Source organism: Micromys minutus (genome assembly GCF_963924665.1).
Source record: "Micromys minutus genome assembly, chromosome: 17".
NCBI classification, from domain to species: Eukaryota; Metazoa; Chordata; class Mammalia; order Rodentia; family Muridae; genus Micromys; species Micromys minutus.
The window spans coordinates 11,876,448-11,897,793 of record NC_137952.1 but is presented as its reverse complement, the minus strand read 5'-3'; the positions used below and the strand labels follow the sequence as shown (position 1 = coordinate 11,897,793).

The following is a 21,346-nucleotide window of genomic DNA, read 5'->3' as shown; positions in this document are numbered from 1 at the left end:
CATATACTTGATAGGTATTGTGCTGAGATGTTCACACATAGTCCTTTGTTTATATTCTGTGTATTTATTTCCTGAGCTTAAATTTTACCTTAAAACAGAATAAATACCTATCTTGAAAGATTATATTGATCTCAAACACTTAATTAACTAGGCTAAAAGAATAAACCATTCTTGTATTACGTGGGGCTTACAGAAAGGAAGGTAACTAATATTAATTTAACAGCTACCGTAAAGTAAACACTATCTTCTTTATCTCATCCTTAGTCTCGCTCTAGAAATAAGTGAGAGTAAGCAGAAGTGACCCAAACTATGATTCCCCAGTGGACAGATCTCCATCAAAAACTCAGAAAATATCCATTGAGTACTTATGATATGGCCAGCTTTGTTTTGTATACAGTGAATAAAATGGATTCTATCTCAAAAGGAGTTTTGAAGTAAGTTTCTAGAAAAAAATGTCTAGAGATGAAACAAAGTAATAGAGTACAGAGAAGAAAAGTCAATGGCACTGTGGGGCCGTGGTAGGTAGAGTCAAGATGGTAGCATCAGCTAACCAAAGAAGGATGCTGAGTTGGGGGCAAGAGGATAACTGTCTGGAGTGGAAAAAATGGGGTGAGGGTAGTGAGGAAACAGTAAATCTTCAGCAGAGGCAAAATTTAGAGCTAGTCACTAAAGGACATTGTCTAGGAGAAAAGCACAGAAGGTGGTATGCTTACAATCTGAAGTCTAACAGGGAAGAAGTCTGCAGAACTGACCCAAGAGGTAAGTAGGGCATCACAGGCATCTCGTGTTATGGAAGGCTAAAGAAACACCTCCAGGAAGAAGCCACCACTAGTAACTCTGTTGAGAAGTAAAATTCAGAGCACTGACTTCAAGTTTTGGTTGCAAGATGACTGCATTCAACAAATATTTATTATCAACTACTTACCAAATATTGCTTGAGGAAGTAGGGATACACTGATGAACAAATGTGAAGATTCCTACCTCTGTGGAATTTATATTGTAGAGTAAGGAAAAACACCAAAGAAGTCAGGAACATCACATTAGCTGGTAATAAGTACTTCGTAGAAAAATCAGAGCAGGGAAGGATAGCCAGGTGGCAGCCCACATTTATAATCCCAGCACCAGGGAGATTGAGGCAGGAAGACTGTGAATTTGAGGCTAGCCTGGGCTAGTACATCTGAGATCAACACAGACTACAGAATGAGATGGTGTCTGAAAATATTAAACACAAAACAAACAAAAACAACAATAAAGTAGGAAGTAGAGCTCTATGTAAGGAGGGATATGATATGGCTCCAAATACGGAGACCAGGTGGCCTTTAAAGGCACGGATGAGCCTTCAGTGAGCATATTCCCACACAGAGTGAGAAAGGGGTCAGGTGCATGTGTGGAAGCAAAGCACAAAAAGAAAAAAATACAAGAACCTTGAAAATGTAAAGGCTCAAGGTTCCCAGCAATTGGAGTAGTGAGAAGGCTCACCTAATGGGCCGGTCAGACAGTGATTCTCAACCTGTAGGTCATGACTCCATAGGGTGGGGGATTGAACTACCCTTCCACAGGGGTTACATATCAGATATTTACATCAAGATTCGTAATAGTAGCAAAGCTACATTTATAAATTAGCAACAAAGTTATCATTGGGGATCATTATAACATCAGGACCTGTATTAAAAGGTCACAGCATTAGGGAAGTTGACAACTACGGCTCTAGGGGAATGGGCAAAGTATGTGGGATTGTTGTCCAAAGACAAGCTTTGGAGCTGAGACCTAGCTGATCTCCATAATAGGATGATGAGAGCTAGTGTTGACTATTGATTGGCATTTGCCGTGAGGGGAGGGAGCAGTGGCTGAAGCAGGGGGATCTGTTAAAGCACGCCTGCAGTACATAAAGTAAGCAAACAAACAAGCAAATGATCAAACAAACAAGAACCGTGGGTGCTGAGCCAGTACTAACATCGAAGCAGTGAAAGGTTTGGACCACAACTATTTCTTGCATGAGAAGCTGGTGAGATGGGCTGACTGACTAGACATTGTGTAAGACTGACCATTTCTCCAAGGATGTCGTGTGAACAACTAGAAGAAACTGCAGGAAATGTCAGGGACTTGGGGCCTGTTTTGACTGTCTCAAGATGTAGGCAGACATTCCTTGGCATCATCAGAAGTCAGGTAAGAGTTGAGATCAGGAAAAATACATGGGTCAAAATATAAACGTGTGATCTACTGGATGCAACTGGTATTTAAATCCAGGAAACAGATGAGATTAGTGGATGAATTTCAAGGAAAGTTGTCCAAGGGATGATGCAGAGTTGGGAGCTGAAGAAGGACCAGCACTGAGGATCCTAGCAACCTGAAGAGCTGAGAAGGCCAATGCTTATGGATGAAGCTGGCAGGAACCTACCTCTGAGTTTAGCTGTGTAACCACCATGAGAGTTATAAATAGACTTCCAGTTGAGTGTGATAAAGACAAAGACAAGCTGGCTAAACTTTCAAGTCTGGGAGAGAAAACGGACTAGGCTATGAGAGCGAACTTTATTTTTTCTTTAAGTCTAAAGTGAAGAACAGAGGAAAGGACAGTATCAAAAGCTTAGGGGCTCTGACATCCACCAGTTCCAGTGGCCATCTCAAGTCCTGAAGGTGAAGAATTAGTAGGAAGACCAAACCGATGATGCAGGAAACAGGACATTGCTCAGTGATGACCTTGAACATATCAGTAGGAGACACAGTCTCAGGGGGAAGCAGGGCCAGCAACACGCAGAGGCTCATGGGAGTGCTCCTTTGATGGTGTCTAGTCTTTTAACTGAAATAGCAGTCAAGGTCATTAGCACGGAGTATGTGGGGAAATGTTTGAAGTTGGGTGTGGTGTGTTGAAATGAATGGGGATAATAAAATTCCCCAGCAGCATCTGAGGCTGACCTTGCTAAGATGCACACACACAGAGGATGGCTGGAACTATTAGGAAAAGTAGGTGTTTCGATGTTCAAGGAATTCATTCATCTCACATCCAGGCCCAGTGATGAGAGGAAGCAGAAAGAAGCGTCACTTCAGCTTCAAGGGAAAGTCTTCAGAGAGAGACCGGATTTATTTGAGGCACGGAAGGGAGAACAGCATCGGGAGGGTGAGCACACAGGGAGAGAGCGGCTGTTATTGGGTGGAGCTGTTCCAATGGTGTGGTTCAGGCTGACTGATCCAAGTGGGAGAACAGAAAGCAAGCTGACCAGTGGATAGGTGTTAGAACTGGGAGGAGGCTGAAGGCATTCTTTTTGCCTGTATGTGAATGTGTTTTACGAATCCTGTCAGAGGCAAAGGCCTTGGGACAATCAGAGGACAAGAAGTCCAAGGTGCAGTGGGAAGACGAGAGAACACCCAGATGAAGAAAGTGAAGAGGCTGGCTGGCCTAGAGTGGGGCCACTAGATCGTTTTCTCTGGGATGTCTACTTGCTCTCTCCAGGAGGGGAGAGTTGGCAATGCTGGAAATCTGACGAATGAATGAGGTTGGGACACTGAATTTACTAGATTCTTGAGTGGCCTGTTTGTCAGTATCCAGTGCTCACCAGAGCTATGTGGTCATAGGTCTGAGATGACATCACTCAGCATAGTTAATTTGTCTCCATCAGGCCTTCTTACTTGGGTGTAGATGCCAAGGAAGAAGCTTAACCAAGGCGAAGGTCTTTCCCAGGTGAATGTGACTGAAGTCAGGAGTTAAGATGCTCCCTGTGAAGCATCTTAGGGATACTGGTCCACACATTCTTCCTATTTTTTTTTTTTTTTTTAATGAAGCAAGGATTTAAAGGAAGAATGGGTAGAGACAGAGTCTGGAAGTGGATGAATGAAGGGAATGATCTGGAAGCAGCTGACCTGACAGGTAGGGTGATGGTGTGACCATCTTCTCTCATTGGAAGCAGGGCTGGGGTATAGCTCAACAGTAGAATACTTGCCTACCCCACTGGAAACCCTGCACTGGGTATCATTTAATTTGAATCTTATAACTGATAGCAATATAAAGTAAGTGCCCTATATGACGCTATAGGCTGAGTGTTGAGATTTAGGGATATTTGCAAATACTCAATGATGTATCTTGGGGATGGGAACCAAGAATGAACACATACTTTATTTGTTACCCAGAAAACTTAGACTGCAGGGAATTTCATACAATGCTCCTAACATGCAACTAACCACCTGCCTCATGAGGCAAGGTGTAGATTTCATCTGTGAGTCTGACTGCACTCAAAGTTTTGAACTCCGGATTTTGGATGATGGGTACTCCCTTAGCTTATATAGAGCAGTACTAGAGCATATAAGGGGAATATATGCAATTATTTTTACATCAAATAAGAAAGATACACTAATCTTAAATAGTCCATGTATATTTTATGTATCAAATTAAAATAAAATGGTTACCCCATAAATAAGTGGAAAATTTCAAGTATATTCTATGATTACCAGTGTTTTAAAAATAAAAAAGAATTCTCTGAGAATGCATAAAAAAGGAATTAACTTGAAGGCAAATATTTTTCTCTGATAATCTTTAAAATGAGAAAATACAAAAAAAAAAAAAAAAAAAACCTTTTTATTCCACGTCCCTGGCCCCTAAACCTGTAAGAATATAAACAAATATTTAATGTCAGAGGAGATTATCTGTGGTTCAGTAGATGTAACCATTGTAGTATTCTGTGAGAAATTCGTGACATAAGAAAATTCCCAACTCATTTAAAAGCAGCTGCATTTTATTCAAGGCATAACTGAGTTTGTTTTATTGTTGGAGACACTTAGGCATCCACTTGGCTTACACGATTCCATTTTCTCCAACTGGGAGCTGTGTTGGATCCAGCCCCATCTTCTTCATGGAGACAGCAATGTCAAACAAGTAGTCATAACACTCACACCTGTAGGAGCAAAGGCAAAGGGCGTGAGTGTGTCTCTGATCCCCACATCACCCAACTCTGCTCATCCTACACTTTTCTATTTATCTCATACCAAAGGTTTCCTGTACATAAAATATTTATAATCTAGGATCTGTTTCCTTTTCTTTTGTAGCAAACTTCACAGAGGCTTCCTAACTCAGAGCTGACCTAATCAATACTCCTCGATGATTCAACAGAGTGAAAATCAGCTCTCCACAAATAACAATGACATATTCATAAAGCTGCAACCAGCTGACCAACAAAACATAAAAGACTCATATTTTATTCTAAATTCTAAACGTGTTGAGGTCATTTCCACATTTTGAGTGTGATTTGTACCAAACAGTTTCAGATTCAGTCTTACATAGTTTTTGCTTTCTCCCACGTTTCTCCCCACACGTACACCCCATGACGCCTGACAAGAACCGCACAGGAGTCTGGGTACTCATTCATGGCACGAGCCATCCGTTCTTTGAGGTCCTTCTCTTCAGGTGTGTTCTCAATGATGGGTACCACTAACACATCATCATATCTGCAAGACAGAACAAGACATGTCCCCTATTAAAGTATCAATATTCTATTTCTGATTTTTCCCGTTAGTAACCATTCAGATATTCCTTATCTCTACATAGCATTCCAACTTCAAAACAAGATGTTGCAAGTATTCTGTATATCTTGTATAAATATCTATACCAAAAGATACCTTTGGAATTTGGCAGGCAGCCCTAAGTTTAAATGGCAGAAACTTGTACAGTATAGTAGAACCTAACAAAGAAATCAAGATCATACAAGTATTTCCTTGAAGCAAAGATAATCATAACATTTTAAACATGAGATAGGAAATGATACACCTCACACACAGAAGTGTAGGAAGATAAGAGGCATTGACCTATATATTAAACAGGAGGAATATTTCCCAATAATATAAAAAGAAATCATTATATTTCATCTTGGCAGAATACTAAAATGTCTTGACAGCAAAGCAATCAATAGAGGTGTGCTTTGTGGCACCATATTAGAAAGATCCTTCTAGCAACAATTACCAAGGTTATGATAATCCTTTCAGCACAATCTCACACCTGCTGGATTAGAACTCTCTGCTCTTTTCCTCAGTAAATACGTGAGATAAAGTCAGAATATAACAAGGGTCAAGCAAGCAACTTTCCTATAAATAAAACTAAATCTATTCTTGAGTTCCCTTGTAACCAATGACAACTCAGACAAGTGTTCACCTAATCATGGATTTCTCTCATGCTGCCTTGTTATCAAAACCGTGGGCAAACTTAAGCACGTTCAAAGTATTATCAGAGATGATCATTTCAGGCAGGCATAGACTAGGAAGCTGTCGTGTGATTAATAATTTGGGCAACAATTATCATAGTAATATAGACTTGCCTATGATTCCACTGTAGTTCAGACAGAAGTAATTGTACAATATTCATAGTATGGAATGAGTGAATTGCTGGTCTCACATCCTTCCTGAAACTACCCAGAAGAGTGGCAGACTTGTATTTTCCCATAGCATATGCCACACAGTCAGAAATTTTTCTAGGCACAAAATAATTTCTAAGCACTGTGAGACTGGAAAACACATTCCAGCCCACCCCTCACTTCACCAAGTTAAACTTGTGATCCTCACAAGTTAAATACATCTGAAACAGAGCCACACAAGTCCTCTGACTGACTCTCTGTACCCCCTGTACTCTAGCAGAGGCATGGTGTTTCCAAAATGGACAGCCCTACATTAACACATGCTGGCCCCACCAGGTAAGAGGGCATGCTTAATGCTGACCTGGTTTGGTTTGCTTGGCTCTGCTGCTGAGGACTGAACCCAGGGCCTGGCAAGTACTCAGCCCATACCCCACCGCTTTAACTTTAACTTTTTCTGCACAATCTTCAAAGTGTCGAGGATGGCTTTGAGCACACAATAAATAGTCAAGGAGATCAAATCAAATGAATTGCCCAGCACACTGGTCTAAACAAGTCCAACCTGTTCCCTGTAGTCACAGTAAGACACATCACCATGTGTTACTATAGCAACAGGGAGGACTCTCCTCTGAAGGGGAGGGGGGACCAGGGTCTGGAGGAAATTAGGAAGGGTGAAAGTTCGGAAGAATGCTACAAACCAAAAGCATGGCTCAGCCTGTACCTGGGTTCTGGGAACCTGCTCCTTCATGCCACTGATGTTTAGGGTTGCATACGATTGCTCACGTCTGTAGACTGGTGGACTTATTTAAAGTTAGAAAGTCACTGTTCTACAATTTTATGTCAGTTACATCACAACTTTTGAAACACAGTCATCTATCTAATTAGAATGAATAGAAAGTTGTTTTCTTTTTCTTTCTTCCTTTTCCTTTCTTTTAATAATCAGGAGCATATTCTAGAGATCCATTAAGTCAATATGAACTCTAATGGTGGTCCCAGTTCAAGCTTCCTGAAGATACAGTGGAGGTGAGGAGATCTTGCTTTCTTTTTCTGGTGCTGAAAACGGGCTGCCCTACCCATTTAACAGACATTCCAGACCAGACTTTTGTTCATGTTAATAGAGCAAACACTCCATAATTCATGTTGCTAATAATTCTCCAAGGCTGGGGAAGGGAGGAGGAGTCTGTCACCGAGAATGCATGTGGACATACGATGCTCAGCAGGGTTTTACTGAACACAGGTCCCACTGCATCTCATTAAAAACATAAAAGGATTAGGGTCTGACTTATCAAAGAGAAGGAAAAACGCATGCCAAATAATTTAATAAAAAACTATACCTGTAATACCCTCCTGAGGTACATTTCCTTATTCCTTTGATCATCTCTTGATGTGTAATTTTAAACTCCTGTCCTGGAAACAGAAGGGTCGCCATCACAGCAGCTTTAGAGTGGGTATGAATCACTGCGCCTGCTCCTGCAGGATGAAGGGGCAGATGCTCAGTGGGGAGAATTTATGTCTTAAGAGGAAAATCAACGCATTCCCATGCAACTCTATGTACATGTGTTTGGCCACGAACTTAACTTTTTCCGCCACAGAAAATGGTGGTGGGTAAGACAGCCTCCCAGATAATTTCTCTGGCCATGGTAAGATGCTGACCAAAGCCAACATAGGAGAAAAAAGGGTTTACTTGGCTTATATGTCCGGGGCCATTGAGGGAAGTTGGGGCAGGGACTCAAGGCAGGAACCTGCAGGTCAGAATTGAAGCAAAGGCCACAGAGGAATGCTGCTGACTGTCTGGCCTCAGGCTGGCTTAGCCTGCTTCTGTGTACAACCCAGGACCACCTGCCCACGAGTGGCACCGCCCATAGTGGGCTGAGCTCTTCCACACTGGTCACTGGTCAAGAAAATGTCCCCACAGACCTGCCTACAGGTCAGTCTGATGGTGGTAATTTCTCAGCTGAAGTTCCACTTTCCAGATGATTCTAGCTTGTGTCAAGTTGACAAGAACTAACTAGCCGGGAAGTGGAATAACACTCGATCTTCTTCACAGGCGGAGAGAGATAGATGGGTTGGAACATTTCGCGTTCCTGCACACATCAGATACTTGAGAGCTGCTAACTGAAGTCATAATTACTTTGACGTAGGGAGGCCGACTCTGCAGGCGCTCTGTATACCGCTTCCTTTCTGCATACCTCTCATGGTATAAGCATTCATGAAAAGAGGAGTACACTGGCTTTTCTTAAGCTTCTTAGATGCTGGAGGTCCACTTATGTCCTGTTCATTGATATCACAGACAAACATGTCTTCTGGCTACTTACAGAGAAAGAAAAAGAAAAAGAATTTTTTATTTTTTAAACAGTGCTTAAAATGCCTCTGTGTGCATTTGTATATACATGTGCAAATATGCTTAACATTCAGATTAAATGTTCAGGTTTGTTCCCCACAACTTTCGTACTGGAATTTTTATTTTTTTTTTTAAAGATTTATGCTGTGGCCAGATGTGCTCAGTACCCATACTGGAATTTCAACCACGTATCTCCAGTGCCAGCAGACCACATGCTCTTTTCTGGTCTACATGGGAACTGCATACACACAGGATGCACAGATATACATGCAGACAAAACACTGATCCACGCAAACCAATAAAATTTATAAAGTTTTATACCATCAAAACCTTTTGAGAGTTAAAAATCACTTATTTTAGAATTTGAAGGATAAACTGATGTAGAGGCCGTTAGATGATTAATGCTGCTGCTGCTAGTTCATGGATTGAGGCCTGCGGTTTCACAGCTATTTTTCAGAAAGAGCATTAAAAAAAAAAAAAATCAACATTCGCAGGTGGGTGTCAGAATTTTCTTATCCCCCGAGAAACTTAGAAATGACATTATTCTTCAAGTACTCAGGAATGTGTCAATCCAGCTGTTTAAAGTGATGTCCCCATATTTCTAATTTGCTACTTCCAAATGCCAGGGCTCATCACAGACTACAATATAAACTTTCACTAAGAGAGACACTCTTCCGTTTTTCTTGCCTTAAATCAATGTTTTATGTATTTGGTTTGATTTGGAGGGTATTTATTATTCTAGCATTGATGTAGAATGCCACTTCTTAAAAATGAAACAAAACTTCTCCTCTTTAAATCACAATAGCTTTGCCGCTGCAAACAGAAGCCATCAGTGGGCCCAGCTCCAGCCAGTAAAGGTGGGGCGACACCATACTTCTAACTACCTCCTGCTACAGTTTTCTAGACGAGATTTTGAATATTCATTTTTATGTTCACCTGCATGTAAATTTGCATACCCTGTGCACTCCTGAGCCCCCGGAGAGGTCAGAAGAGTGGCTTTTGATCTCCTGAAACTAGAGTTATAGGCAGCTGTGAGCCACTGTGTGGGTACTGAGAGTCAAACCCAGGTCTTCTGCAAGAGCAGAGGTTATGAGCGAGTGCTCATAACCATTAAGCAACTTCTCCAGCCCGAAGGAGATTTTAAAATACACGCTGGCTATGTGGAGCGTACTGGCCACTTTAGAAAAATAAAAATCACAGTTACTTAACGAATATTTAGTAGTTATTTAGCAAATGTTTGTTGATCAGTTATTTAAATGATCACAACAGAACCACCATTTAAAACTAACGTAACCTTTTAGAAGCAATTCTGCTTCACGGAACAGCAGTTGAGGAGAGGGAGAGGGGATAGGAAAGAGCCTTTAGCATACCTGAATTCGCTCCTTTTGCACGCCCGAAGGAGCAATGTAGATTTCATTGCTGGTAACAAAAATATAGAAATTGGTTTTTGTTTAGCTAGACTTCTGGTTTGGCACAAATAAAGTGTAGCCTTGCCGTCTAACGTTCTTTATGCACCAAGTCACAAGCGGCTGCTTGGCTGGGTCAAGAAGCTACATTGCACAGAACAAGTTCTAAGATACCAGGAAACACTGGTGCACAAAGCAAACTCGGGCTATTTACTACTGTCTTTCCTGCTTTCACACATGTGTTTCTTTTCATGGCGTGTATTCGAGCACATGCACATACATGCACATACATGCATGCCCGCGCATCCTCCCCCTCCCCCCAACAACGGTAAGGAGACTATCTAGAGGAAAGATAGATAAGTCTGAATATGTAGTATTTAGCACTTTTTGGCGTGGATGAACAGAATGTCAGTATCCTATGCAAAATATAGTAACTCTAAAATTCAACCAGGCAAAATATATGTCTGATTAAAAACATTTCTACATTGTGAAGACCGAGGTTTAAATTTATTGCTTGAAGTCATGAAGTGCAGAGCCATCTGCTGGACAGTTTGCTAAATTACAGCATTGACACTGGGTAACTTTGTAGAGGAGTTTCCTCTGTGACAAGCATGTAAATCTTGGAGATTATTTGTCGGTGAGAAATGCAGAAAGGGTATTGAATGAATTTGCATATGCCGATAATCACAGCACTTAGGAGGCTGAACAAAGAAGATCATGAGTTCAAGACTACCCTGGGCTATGCAGTGAACGAATGTCCAAAACAAAGAAAAGCACATGTACACACACAGATGCACAGACAACCCAACAGTCTATACTGAGAGAAAGAGAGGGAGGGAGAGGAGAAGGGAGAGGGAGGGAAGGAAGAATGAGGGAGAGAGGGAGGGGGAGAGAGAGAAATGGATGGTGAGGGGAGAAATGCCTTTTGTTGTGGGTGTTGGATCCCTGAACCATTTCCCACAAAGTCCTCTATGGTGCTTCCACATCTGACTTGCAACATCATTTCCAAATCTCCCATATTCTCTCCATTCACAGACTGGTCCTCTGGCTCACTCATCAGTCCCAGCAGTCAGAGTATATACGTGAGCTGCCCCAAAATGAAAACCATGGAGCCTGGGCACAGGGGCTCTAGCTTCTGCCACGGAGGCAGAGGTGCACAACGGGCAGGAGTCCCAGCCTCCCGAGTGAAGGCGAGGATGATCTATACGAAGCTGCGATAGTGACTGCTGCACAATACAGACTTGGGGCTGACAGGCAAGTGGTGAAGTGAGAGTTTCTCAGTAAGTTACCGTCTAAACAATGAAGGCCTGACAGGTGAGCAGAGTCCGGGAGCTCATGCGCACAATACATTCCTGAAGCTCAATCTCTGCTGCTGGAGGCTGCAGTGCAGCAGCCCTCCCCCCCTTCCCCCCTCCTTCCCCCCTCCCTCCCCCCTCCCTCCCTCCCTCCCCCTCCCCCTCCCTCCTCCCTCCCTTCCTCCCCCACTCCCTCCCTCCCCCTTCCCTCCTCCCTCCCTCCCTCCCTCCCTCCCTCCCTCCCCCACTCCCTCCCTCCCTCCCTCCTGAGCCTTGAGCAAGGGCAGGGACCACACTCACAGCCCTAGAGATTAGCTCACCAGCTCTGTGGACAGAGAGACATTCTAGCTGTGCTAAGTCTGTATTGTTGTCTTTGTGAATGAGAATTCATTTAGACTTTGATCAACTCTGAGTAACTCTAGGAGAAACTACATTTTTGACATGTCAATACCAACACCGTTGAGAGAAATACAGAAAAAAATAAAAATGACAGCATTTACTTTAGGAGGTAACGGGTAACATATACTTGGTTTTATAAGCCACAAATAAAACAAAATTTAAAGTTCCAGAGAAGGAATTCTGGAGTTTACTTCTCTATATTCTCCCTGCTCTTTCATTCTAAACAAGGGGAAAAAACAACAACAACAACAACAAAAACCAACAAACTCAAGCCAACCAACCAACCAAAAACAAGAGTTCACATTACATCTGTGTTCGGGTGTGTCTGTTTTTATTTACAAACTAAATATCACTAAAGATCACTGAAATATTGCGTCTAGGTAGCTTATCTATAATGTGTGTTAATCAAATGTGATTCTAACAACACGCAACATGCTTAGTGTGACTGCCACATATTGATGAAAGCAGGAAATGCTAAATCTAAATGTTAGAGACCAAGTCAAAAGACAATGGCTGCCGAGTGTCCTGGACTCACTCTGATGACGCCTGTGCTCAGTTTCAACCCTGTCACACACACGCATGTGCACACTCACCCGTACACCCGTGTGCTATTCTTGTAAGCTGGAGTGGTATTATCAGCCAAGTCTTGAAACCTGTCAGTATTTCTATATTCCCAAAGACTTTATTGTGTGTATGATTCTAGTACATAACTACTATATTTACCTGCCTTTTCGACTTTATTTGCACCAAGAGTTGGACACAGAAGACAAAACCATCACCAGAAGCATGAGGCTGAGTAGTAGGGGTGAATAAAGTCATTTAAATATTAGGTATAATATTCAAGGCCTTAATAAAATAGCCAGTTCAGTCTGTAGAGCACAAACTTCAAGCCAAACAAAGCCTTAACATTCTGGCTCTTCCCACTTGTGGCCCCTAGGGGGAGCTCCTTGCCTACTAAAAATAACAAAAAGCCCTGCAAGTGATGCAACTTCCCTATAAATTGATTGCAGTGCTATAAAAGCCATTACATATTAAGAGATGTGCCAATAAATGGTTTATGTTGGCCACACATAATCAGTTTGTATAACAGTAAAGTTCTTCTAGAAAGAAGTCCTGTACAATTTTTTTGCTTAAAAAAAAAAAAAAACCTCTCGAGTTTGCATTCTACTCATTTTAATTTTGCTGTATATATTTATATCTGTATCTATATCTATAGATATAGATATATAGATATTGAAAAGCCAGAGATTAGTATTTTAGCTCAGTTTGGTAGGAGATCTATTATGTACAAAGCTGGTTTTCTACACATGCAAATAAACAGTAGTTAACTAAAGGCAGTATTTCAAAATAAATCATACGGCAGGGAAATTAAATTACAGGCCCTTGGCTTCCTAAATAGGAACAAATTATTGATAGTTTCAGGTATACTGTGAATAAGAAAACTTGAAGGTCTAGGCAAAACAATCTGAACTGTCACATAAAGCTGAAGTGACACCTTAGCAGCTGGGTGTATGGGGCACGGGGGCACGGGGGCACGGGGGCGCACATGGATGTGCAGGCCATCAGGGAACACGATTTATCTGTACTGAGAGAATTCTCATGCCCACAAATGTACACGCTGTTGACTAAGTCACCTTTGCTATTTCCCACTGTTGAATTAATATTTCATGAACGACACTGTATTTGAAGCAGATGAAATCACAAAGCCATTATTTTGTTCGAAGAAATAACATTCCTTTTGTTTAAGATGGTTTGATTTTATTTTACAACCCATTTCCTACTATAAAATGCAGACCCCTTGAGGGATGCACACACATACATATATGCACATGTATACACATACATATCATGTACATATACAATGATTCAATTCTGCTAAAGAAAAAAAACGGTGAATTAGAATATAAATAAAACCCAGCCTCCTGTAACGCCTACATTTGAGGAGGAAAACATCAATCCCATTTCAGAAAGCCACAGGACCCCGAGTCACTGCCAGTGCTGAGTCTCATCTGCTTGACAAGACACTGAATTCACTGAGCGACAGAAATCCACTCCTTCTTTCTGTTTTAAACCCAGCGCCTCAAGGGAATAGGTAACACATGTGAGGAGCCCATTATCCATAACATCTCTGCTCAGAAACAGCTATGGTCTGTTTCTGAACTTCAGTAAACAAGGATTTAAAAAAAAAATTAATTAGAACCTAATGATCAAAGATTTCTATTTAGGTGACTTTTAAATATTTCTCTGAAAATTTGAAATAAATCTTTAACTACTGTGGTGGACTGTTACTTACCTGTGGTGTTCCAAAGAGAGAGGACCAAATTATCCCAGCTAACAGCTGAGAATTTATTGTGTTTATTGCTTCTGGTCCTTGGATCCCCTGGGTTACGCAAATATCCATGGGTCATTTAGAAAGTGTACAGCATCAGTGCCAATTAAACTGGCTGTCCGCTGGGTCTGGACACTTACCCGTGCTTCAAGCTGATCCCTCCTCCAGTGCCAGTGACCCAGCCCAGATGGTAAAACTGTTTGCAAAGCTCAGGGATCAGGAATCTGGGATGTTCCTTGTCCTTAAACAGAAAACAAAGACTTTTAAATAGACTCTTTTTAAGTTGTGTCTTCCAGCTGGTATTTCCCTAATATTAGAAAATGGGTTTACTTAATTATTTGGCCACCTGGGATAGGTCAGTATAGGGGTCTACCTCTATGCGGCGGGCTGTAAGAACAAGGCGGGGAAATGTCAGGGCTCTAGGACAGTGCAAAAGAAAGGCAATGGAACCCAGCAGTGAAAAGAACACACTTCCGGCTCCACAGCTAAGTGCCTCACACAAGACACCCTGCTATAACACCGTATATGAGACTTCGCTATTGATATGTCCAATAGTCTGTGTTGGGGCAGTCTCAATTTTATCTTAAAAATGTTCTGTCCTCCACAGTGACTTAAATATCTTCATAGTCAATTATGATAATTACTAAGGCCATTAAGATCAAGCAAATAACAATCAATAAACAAATCCCATTGAAAAGCAGCCACGATCCTTTTCTATGTAGGCATTTTAAGGGAGCATGTGAATAACGGCCAGGAGGAACATCAAACTTATTTATATGTCTAACTCCAATAACCACCTCTTTGGGTAAACGATGTTGCTTGTTCTCCCCTGCTTTTCTCTTAATAGTTTAAACTAAAGAAAACAAGGAGAGAAAAGCAACGAGCTCCTCGTTGGCAGTACGTACGGAGCCTCGGCTAGAAAGCAAACAATAGCTGCCTAGTAGGTCGTGTGTACAAATATTCCAAAAGAGATTGCTGAAGTGGAAAGTACAACTTCACAGGCATCCTCAGGGAAAGACGAGTGGGGCGTCGTGGGAGCAGGGCGCACTTCAAGCACCTGCAAAAAATTCCGGGGTCTCCGAGCTTTGTGCTGATAGCTGGACAAGCATGAGAACTCTGGAATAACCTCCAGACCTGCACCACACAAAATCCCTGAAGGACTCCGAGGGCTGCAGTCTCAAGGAAAAGCAAACAAGAAACACTTGCTATGGAGAAAAGCACAGCAAATGACTGACTATTGGCCATGGCCTGGCTAGAGGGAGATATGAAGAGTCCAGAGAAAAACCCTTATCTGGATCCTCCCTCCTTCCCTCCATCCTCTCTCTCTCTCCTTCCCTCACAGTGTTTGAATATGTGTGTGTCTGTGTGTGTATGCATGTGGATTTAGTGGTATGAATAATAGTTTGATGAAGTAGCCTTCAAAATATAAAATTCAGAGCACGAGAGAAAGTCAGACATTTTGTAAAGATCAACACAGGTTTGGGAGTTAGCAAAGAAGTCCAAATTACATCATATCTAATTCAGTTTACATGCTGCTGAGTATGCTGCTTACTTTTTATATCAACTTGCCACAGGGGAGAGTCATCCTGGAAGAGGGTATCTCAATCGAGAAACTGTCCCCATCTGTGGCCCACGGACAGGCCTGCGGTGCATTTTCTTGACTGATGATTGATGTGGGCCCAGCTCACTTTGGGAGGTGCTGACCTGGGCTGGCAGGAGCAAAGCAGTAAGCAGCTCACCTCCACAGTCTCTACTCCAGATCCTGCCTCTGGGTTCTTGCCTTGTACTCCTGCCCTGACTTCTCTGGACAAGGGACTACAGGTTGTGAGCTGAAATTAACCCTTTCCTCCCCGTGGTGCTTCCGCTCAGTGCCTTATCACAGCAGCAGAAACTAAGAACCATTCAACGAGAACACTTTGAGGAACAAAATGAGATGAAATGAAGATAAAACACACAGCACAAAGCTGAAGGGATGGCTCAGCATGTACTGTTCTTGGGAGAACCAGAGTTCAGCCCCCAGCGCTCACAGCAAGTGGTTCACTTCTATCTGTAGCTCTAGCTCCTCAGTGTACTGAAGCCTCTGGTCTTCTTAGGCACCTGCGTGTGCACATCTAACTACCAACACACACTCACAGGCTCACACACATACACACACACAAACACACACAAAAACACACACATGCACATATATGCACAGAAACACAGACACACACACTATAAAATAAAAGTTGAGCTGAAGGGATGGTTCAGAACTTAAGGTCTGTTCTGTCTTGCAGAAGGCTAGAGTTCAGCTCCTAGCCCCTGAGTCTGACAGTTGACGATCAACGTTACTTCAGCTCCAGAGGACCCAACATCTCTGCTGGGGAGCCCTTGGTCACCTACACTCATGTGCACATATCACACAATGCTGCACACATATACAGACATTTAGAAATAAAATTTCAAAGTTTCTACAGTAAAAGAACTCCACAGAACACCATGTGGCATAATACTAACCTCCTTCCACGTTAAAGAGTTAAAGTTCTTGAACACAAATTACTTAAAGTTAATAATAAAATGGATTTCTTAACTTTTCTCAAGGAATCTAGCCAAAAAAATTCTATGCCCCATATAATTTGCTATTTCCTTTCAGGGGAAACATAAATGATATTTTAATTACATATTAAATACAGCTAATGGGAAGGCTCCTGCAGTGTTCCAGTCCTTAAGACCAAATTTGCGCAACAAATTGCAAACATTACAGAAAATGGTCTATTATTATAGATCCCCCTTTCCTTTTGTCTTTCCCCAGGATCGAGATATTAGAGCAATTAGCCAGCTTCCTGCTACAGTGTAACAATAACAGGGCAGGGCAGCTATGGTCCCCAAGTCATTCAGATCAGCATGATACCATTCCAGGGAAGTAATGGAGCCCTGGGGGGACACTCGGCTGATTTTCGGGGGCAGTCATTTAGCCTGTGCAGCCCAAGAGTGTGAACATGGAAATGTTACCATCAGGGCTGGCGAGAAGGGAAGGCTTATTGCCCACGGCAGCCCTGGATGCCGATGGCTCCTTTCAGCTGTTAGAGTTGGCTCTCAGTGAGCATGCCACCATATGACAGGAAGCTAAAGGCTCGCCACAGTGAACAGGAAAGAAGCTATGGTGAGGCAGAAACAGAATCAGTGACGACATCCACGATACATTACACCTGTCAAAGTGCAAACAGCTCTCATTCTACTTTGAAGACATTTCCCCTTTTTGTCACAGAAATGCCTGACAGTGGCTCTCATTCCCATTGCTCTCTCTCCTTTCACCTTAAGACACCAGCATGTACCAGGACCCGGGCCTTCCTCTGGGAGGACTCTGACAAGAACCTAAAACAAACTCTCATGCAACGGATGACATTCAGCGGCAAAGCGTGTGTTTATTAGCATAAGCAAGAGTCCACATTTGATCCTCAATACTGGCCCCAAAGGAGAAAGTATTGTAGGCATTTAATTTAGCTGTTAATTCGAGGAGCAGTAAAGGTGTGTTAGATTTTTTTCAAAACAGAATCCAACACACTTGGGCATGAATAATTAGGAACTGTGGATTTTCAAATAAAGCCGAATTGGACAACATCCAAAGGGTCATGCTAAGTAGACTCTGTAGCAGTCCCAACTCTCCGGTGCTGTGACTATCCCACGATTTGCATAGCCGTGGACCGGCCTACGGACGACCCTAAGATGGTCCCTCAAGGTGTTTGCTCCAGTCTTTCACAACGTTCCCTGACACTGGATCCAGGAAGGGAGAAGGTCCGGCATGCGCAGCTTCATGACAGGGTTTTCACCACCCTGGTGGCTTCTTCCCATCATTCAAACACTGACAGGAGGTCAGAGCAGAGCCTGTCCTCAGCTTTGTCCCCGCTGGCAGGTCAGGGATACTTTCTGGGGGTTGGTGTTCTTATCTGGATCAGTGACTCCTAGACTTCTGAATTTCAACACCAGTTTTCTTTCTTTTATTACCAGGGGCAAGGGCACAGATGCGGAGGTCAAAGGACCACTTTGTGGAGTTGGTTTTCTCATTCCACTTCTAGTGGGCTCCAGAGGATGAACTCAGGTCAACAGGATTATGCAACAATGGCTCTGCCCACCGACTCAGCTCACAGGCCCACGGGTAGTTTTATTAATTTCAGGGAATGACCTGTGGTTGCCAAGTAATGACACTAATTCCATCTGTCTTCATTGAAGAATGGATTTTAAACATAAAAAATGGTAATGAAAATAATTCATATAAACAGTGATCTCTCGACTTCCATGCAATTAATGGGGGGCATTTACGTTTTCATTCTTCTCTTTTTGTAATTCCTTTACGTGTTCCCAGGACTGACATCTTGAGGTAGACATTTTGCTTTCCTGCTTGATGTTCTTACTTGTATTTTTTTTTTCCAGTTCATCCTCTATTCTACCACGAGCCCTAAACTAACACAGTACTTTGATCACTGAGCTCGGATCCTCAAACAAACAAATGTCCAAATACTACTTCCTTCATCTCCTTTGTGTCCTAACTTAACTTTTCAAGCGTTTTTTCCCACCCACTACTGGCTTATATAAATCTAGTCAAACTCTATCAAATCAACGACAAGCAGGTTCTCGGGGCTCCTGCATCCTGATGGTGCTGGGGGTGACCGTGTGCCAGCAGTCTCCAGCAGAAGTGGCGCCTGTGGCACTTCTCAGATGAGGCCACAAGGTGTGCAGTTTCAGTGTTGGATCTCGGAAATTTCTCTCTGGGATCGCTTGTTCTTTTCTGAGCCAGCCCATGCAGAAGGCCGTCATGGCCTGAGAAGTCACGTGGGTGAGGAGACTCTTTGTGCAGTCTGTCCTTGAGGTGACTATTGCTCTGGCAGCAGCCTGAGTGATACCTCATGAGACCCTGAGCCGGAACTCAGCTCAGCTGCTCCTAGATACCTGACTCTGAGCATCTATGGGGCACAGTCAGATTTAGGATGGTTTGCTGTACACCACTAGGTAACTAAGTTATGTCTTTCTTCCAGGCAAGAAGACAGTTTTGTTTACACTGTTGTTGCTGGATCTCCAGCTACTGTAATTCTCTCAAATTCTGCTGGTCAGCTTTTATTCCACCAAGTTGTGACCACGCCCCCTCCAATTCTATGTGACAGCATTAGCTCTTTGCAGCCGCCTCCTGGAATTTATCACATACTCCACTTATTCACTCAACAGACTGTCAGTTTTGTTAGACCCTGAAGAAAGAAATAGCAGTACGATCCGATCCACTCTGAGAAGCTTGAGCTAGTAAAGAACTCCACAGTTGTAAAATGGCTGGGGCGTCACAGAAGTAGAAGCTGTGGACTGGGAAGGGTGCTTGAACTCATGAAGGGTAGTGACAATGTGCTGTGCAGGTGGAAAGGAAAAGTCAGAAAGCAGGACTGCTGAAAGATTAGGTTCTGTGGGTGAAGGCAGAGAAGCAGGCTGTATTTTTGACTTTGGAACTCTCTGTCCCCTCTGAGGGTGAACTGAGCAGAATGAAATAGGTTGAGGAGCACAGTGGTAGAAAAGTCCTGAATAGCATTCAGCTCTTTAGCAGACAGACGCACAGAAAGGAGACAGCAGAGTTCTGGCCGAGGGTCATATCAAGCCAAGGGTGTCTGTAAATTAAGTGAGCCTTAATTACTTTAAGTAGCATGTTAAACACTATTATTCAGTTATGTGTTTGTGTGTGAGTGTGTGTTTGTATGTATGTGGGCATGACACTTGTGTGGTCGGTCAGAGGACAGCTTGTAGAGGTTGGTTTTGTCTTTGGGGACAGAACACAGGTTACCAGGCTTGGCGGGTAAGCACTTTTCCCTACTGAGCTGTCTTGCTGCCCCTCTAAGTAGCAAAGAATTGTATTTGGAAGCTAGAGCAAAGTGGGTTTCACTTGCTTCATTTAGAAGAAAGTGAAATTTGGAGATATAAAATTCTAAAGACTCTTTCAGTAATGTTGCTACGGCAGCAAGTCCTAGATAAGGAAACAGACGGAAATATTGTCCAGTGAAAACAATTTCCTATTGCATGTCGCAGTGGTCATTTCCCAGACACTATAACAAAATACCTGAGATGACCAACACAAGACAAAGTTTATGTTGGCTCACAGTTTCATAGGTTCCAGTCCATGATCAGCCGGGTCTATTATAGTTAGGCTTTTGGTGGGGTGCAGGGTGTTAATGGTAATGGGTACATGGTGGCTAGGTATTCAAAAGCTTTGGATGAAACTACCTACTGAATTTAAAGACACCTTCAGCTGTTTGTTTTCTGTGTGTGGCCATTTTCTGTCTCGGTAAATTCAATCACAGCTGTTGGGTCACGGGTTATTTTGCTGATCTGACACAATACTTAGTATGAAAAAAAAATCTGTATTTCTATGATGACCTTCACCGAGATTTACTAATAAGGGGTGACAAACATTTCTGCTGTCAATGCCTTTTGATTCTGATGCATTGCTTTTTCTTTCTTCCTTCTCCATATATAGGGATGGCCACCGGGGTCCTGTGTCCCATATGAAAGATTTCCCTCTTAGTCTTGCCTAATTTCAAGGTTTTCTTTATGAATGTGGGAAAAGTCACTTATTCAAAGACAATAATGGTTCACAGATGCTCTGCACTAAAAATTTTCAGTGTTTTATTCTTAATTGAGACCTTCAGCTCAAAGAAAGGCTAGTAAAGGGGGCTAACTTTGTGGACTTCCTCAGGGCTTATCAGTTAGTATTGAAACTGTTTATTCTTCTAATTCTCTAGTTCATCAGTTTTTTAGAACTAGAAAGTATTCCATTAGGCATGTTTAACTGCAAGAAAAACCCATGTACCCCGAGGGCCCATTTTCCTTAAAGAAGAATCACTTCCATGATCTCCCTCCTCTTAATGTCAAGTAAGGCAGACAATGACAACTGCCCAAAACTGTCTTTGCGGTGCCTGACAGTTCCGGCTGAGCAGCCCTATTAGGGTGGAGAGGGACCTCTGACTGGGGCAGATGGGTTAGGGATCAACCGCCTAGAGCTCCTGGCCGAAGCCCACCCCTCGACCCATGACCCCAACCCACGTGCCATAGACCGCTGTCCTTACCTGCGCACCACACGGCCGCGAGCAACAGTCTCCTTGAGTTTGACAGCCAGACATGGTTCTAACTCTGCTCGGTTATCTACCCGGCGCACGTTTCACGTCTGAGCGGCCCTCAAAAATACTATTAGGCGTCAGAGCGGGCAGCCTGGGGGCGGAGCAAGAGTGAGAGGCGGG

General features: G+C 42.8%; 1 protein-coding gene across 4 annotated transcripts; it reads right to left on the bottom strand.

Annotated features, from left to right (window-relative positions):
• Positions 1-4,712: 4,712 nt before the first annotated feature.
• Positions 4,713-21,313, bottom strand: APIP (APAF1 interacting protein). 4 transcript variants are annotated; one of them, XM_080931372.1, is made up of 7 exons: positions 21,176-21,313; positions 14,240-14,340; positions 10,041-10,089; positions 8,519-8,636; positions 7,664-7,799; positions 5,266-5,433; positions 4,713-4,883 (listed from the first exon to the last, which is right to left on the bottom strand). In XM_080931372.1, exons 1-7 carry the CDS (start codon positions 21,227-21,229, stop codon positions 4,784-4,786), a joined length of 726 nt encoding a protein of 241 aa, XP_080787498.1. In that variant the 5' UTR covers positions 21,230-21,313; the 3' UTR covers positions 4,713-4,783. The 4 variants fall into 4 exon arrangements, with proteins under 4 accessions (XP_080787498.1, XP_080787499.1, XP_080787501.1 ...); XM_080931373.1 differs by having other exon boundaries at positions 5,305-5,433; XM_080931375.1 differs by lacking the exon at positions 21,176-21,313 and adding an exon at positions 15,652-15,772 and having other exon boundaries at positions 8,519-8,639.
• Positions 21,314-21,346: the final 33 nt, after the last annotated feature.